A 3900-nucleotide genomic window follows, 5' to 3' on the forward strand; every position below is an offset into this window, starting at 1 on the left:
TAAGGGGTAATTGAGGGAAAAAGAATGAAGTTAAATATAAGAGGCAAATGTACATTTTAAAATTTATTAGTCATCATATTGTTCATGATGATTTTTCAATACTATCTCTTTAGGACTAAAGTAGGCTTAAAGTTATTAATATTTTAATTAGATACGAGTTCTCAGTTTGGAGATTTGGAGAATCCAAATAAATGAGATTATAAAAATAGTACTTCATGGTAATTAGACCCCCRAAACAGTTTTCTTTTAAAAGGTGCACCTTTAAGTTGAGCATCTTTCTCTTTAGACTAAAAATGAATCTTATTTCTGATATATAAAAAATTTTGATCTAGAAACTAGAAATTAATTAAATATAAAGTGTTCTACTAAGGCTGGCCATTAAAACACTGAGAGAAGCAGTGACAGAAKAGAGCAAATTAGAAACTAATATTTGTATTTTTATATTTATTTTACAGGAAATGTATTTGTTGTAAGCCTGGCCATTGCAGACTTGGTCGTAGCAATCTACCCATATCCACTGGTCCTTACATCTGTATTTCACAACGGATGGAGTCTGGGCTACCTTCACTGCCAGATTAGTGGCTTCCTGATGGGCCTAAGTGTCATTGGATCAATCTTCAATATTACCGGCATCGCTATCAATCGATACTGCTATATCTGCCACAGTCTCAAATATGACAAGCTGTACAGTGACAAGAATTCGTTGTGTTACGTTGTTCTTATCTGGTTCCTYACCTTTGCTGCTATCGTGCCCAATCTGTTTGTGGGATCTCTACAGTACGACCCTCGGATTTACTCGTGTACCTTTGCACAATCTGTGAGCTCAGCATATACAATAGCAGTGGTGTTTTTTCATTTCATGCTTCCCATAGCCATAGTGACTTTCTGCTACTTGAGAATATGGATCCTTGTTATTCAGGTAAGGCGAAGGGTGAAACCAGACAACAACCCCAAACTGAAGCCACATGACTTCAGAAACTTTGTGACCATGTTTGTGGTATTTGTACTATTTGCAGTCTGCTGGGCTCCTTTGAACTTTATAGGCCTTGCTGTGGCTGTCAACCCAGAAACTATAATCCCTAGAATTCCAGAGTGGTTGTTTGTATCTAGTTATTACATGGCGTATTTCAACAGCTGCCTTAATGCTATCATATATGGACTCCTGAACCAGAATTTCAGAAGAGAATACAAGAGAATTGTTGTCACTTTTTGTACAGCAAAAGTTTTCTTCCAGGATAGTTCTAATGATGCAGCAGACAGGATGAAAAGTAAACCTTCTCCATTGATTACAAACAACAACCAAGTGAAGGTGGACTCTGTGTGAAAATGGGAACCTTACTATTGTCATTCAACTACATCCAAATACAGTATCTGGTTTAGTAGACCTACTATTAAATATTGCAGTGAAATATCTGTTCTACACTGAAGGCACTTCGATAAAATTCTTTGCATGATACTTGGGAACCAAAGTTACAGAGGCTTGACATATGGATCCTATTATACAATGATGTATCTTTCAAATAGCAACACAGTCATATTCTTTAAGATATTACAGGATTACACGTGGATAACTTCTTTTTTTATTTTATTTTATTTTTTTAATGGAGACAACAACTAGAGATAGTTTAAGCCGAAGTATCCACCTAGTCTAGCCAAGTAAAAGAAATTACAAAACCACTCCTACCACTTTCTACTTGCTTCTCCTTCCAGCCAGGTTATGGTCATGATTCTAAAACTTCTGAGAACTTATTTTAAAAAAATGAAATCAGGTCATTAGCAAATACATTAGTGAGACTATATTATTGAAGCGATAATTTGAATAAGTGAGAATATTTGATAAGTATCTCTACCTATATTATTTTGCTCCTATAATGGACATAATTATTTATTTTTGTGGAGATTAAACCTCACCATCCCTCCTAGAAATGGCATTTCCAGTTGAATTTTCAATTCTGTATTACCTTATATGAGGAGAAATATACCTGATTCATTATTTTCAAAGCTACAAGAGGAAGGAGGATAAACARGAAGGAAAGAAAAGAGACATGATTCATAAAATCAAGCCATTTGAGGGGACAAAAAAGGTGAAGTAGGGCTGAGGAGAGAAATACAAAGTACCATTCTAATACACTAATACAAGAAATTGGAAAGTCCTCCAAAGAAGATTTGGGGAGACATCTCCTAGAAACATAACCAAGGAAGGCCCATTATTCCTCATTCCTCAGTTAATTGAAGTACGGAATTTCTGAGCCTCCAAGAAGGTGATGCATTTAAGGACAGCAGGTGAGGACGGCAGATTGTAAGGTTAGCAGAATCTTAATCACATGAAAACGTGGGAAATGAGAAATATTTGTGGGATGACCATACGATACCTTTCTCAACTTGATCTCCTGAAAAGTTCCTGGGACTAAGTTACGCTATAAATTGCCAGAGACAAGCTTTTCAAAATAATAATTAGATATTTASCACAATGATGAAAATAGTATAAGAATGTAGAGCAATGAGACATGTTCAATTAAAAAAGAAGATGCTATTTATGACACTGGTACAAGGAGGAACACACGACTCTCAGGACAGGATCTGCCATATCAACTTTCCACAGATAACAGGTGCCTCTTAAGGATGAAGAAACACACCRTGAAGTGAGGAAGCAGGGACAGAAAGGCTGTCTCCTGCAACAGTGAATCTGTGCCTATAATCAAGCCCTTTGGTAGAGAAAAGCAGTTTGCAACAATAGGCTTCACCTTTTAAATTTAATAGACCAAAGTCCTGTCAAATGATATGAAAATACCATTCAGTAGTTTCACTGACCTTAGAGAGAAGGAGCATTTAGATCTGGAAGGATACTCCAACCTTTTACCTTTTAATACTGAAGTGTTCATACCCACCCCAGTGTTCATCTACATTTGAAGTAGCTGAACATCAGGGTAAGTATGATGCCAGGCATCTCTACTGGACTGAGTTTCTGAATAGCCTGTCAGACTGTTAACCTATGTTAAAATGTAGACTATATTTAAACCAGTTCATTTACACTACTACTTGCTATGCTGGAAAAAAGTACTGATTTTCAGCAGCTGAGTCTTCTTAGAAAACAAGTCACTCTGTACTATATGATTCCTTAAATGAGATACAAATCTAATACATTAGATACAAATCTAATACCGTGTCATCTCTCTTGGATCATGTATTAGTGTACTCTTAATTTAATATTAATAATAAGCTAAAGGGAATATATTCATATTTACTTGAAAACTCCACTGATTCTTTGTCAGCTGACCATAAAAATAGGTGCCTCATGTTGCCACTCACTCATGTCAAGTTAATACTGGAACTAATTAACACTGTAAATCTCTGGAGTAAACGAACCAGTCAATGCATTGCCAAGGTGCTTGACTCACCTTTGTTTACATTCAAACCCTTGTTGCCAGTCAGAACCACAGTGTAAATAACCAGCTTTCCTCTATTGCGGTATCATCGTGCGATGCGATATGATAGAACATGATTAACAGCATAAATTATATGACAGCTTTCTTCACTGTGGTTTCATCCTTAGAGGATGCTTAGCTCTGTAATTTTACGCTTTGTGTGTAGTCTTCTTAGAATAACAAGGGAGGTATGACCATCTTATAGTAGTCACTTAAGAAAAAACACTGTCTGAATTCTTACAAAACTTGCCTTATTTAAACCATATTTTCAATGAAAATAATGTCTTATGATACATCTAATAAAGTAACATAAAGATAGTTTCAGTAGCCTAATTATCAGTAAATTTAGAATTCTTAAAGCTTTTTCACGTGCCCTTTCAAACTGAAAATGTATGTTTATTATGTCTACGCATTAAAGAGCCTTGACAATTGTTCAAGATACTGTATACAACACTGTGGGTGATCTGAGGAATTA

General features: G+C 35.6%; 1 protein-coding gene across 1 annotated transcript; it reads left to right on the top strand.

Moving 5' to 3' along the window:
- Positions 1 to 460: 460 nt before the first annotated feature.
- Positions 461 to 3045, top strand: MTNR1A (melatonin receptor 1A). The gene has a single exon (XM_085311327.1). It carries the CDS (start codon positions 590 to 592, stop codon positions 1322 to 1324), a length of 735 nt encoding a protein of 244 aa, XP_085167453.1. The 5' UTR covers positions 461 to 589; the 3' UTR covers positions 1325 to 3045.
- The last annotated feature ends 855 nt before the right edge of the window (positions 3046 to 3900 follow it).

The sequence above is a fragment of the Rhea americana genome, unplaced genomic scaffold, assembly GCF_003343005.1.
Source record: "Rhea americana isolate MKP2758 unplaced genomic scaffold, rheAme1 scaffold_34, whole genome shotgun sequence".
NCBI lineage: Eukaryota > Metazoa > Chordata > Aves > Rheiformes > Rheidae > Rhea > Rhea americana.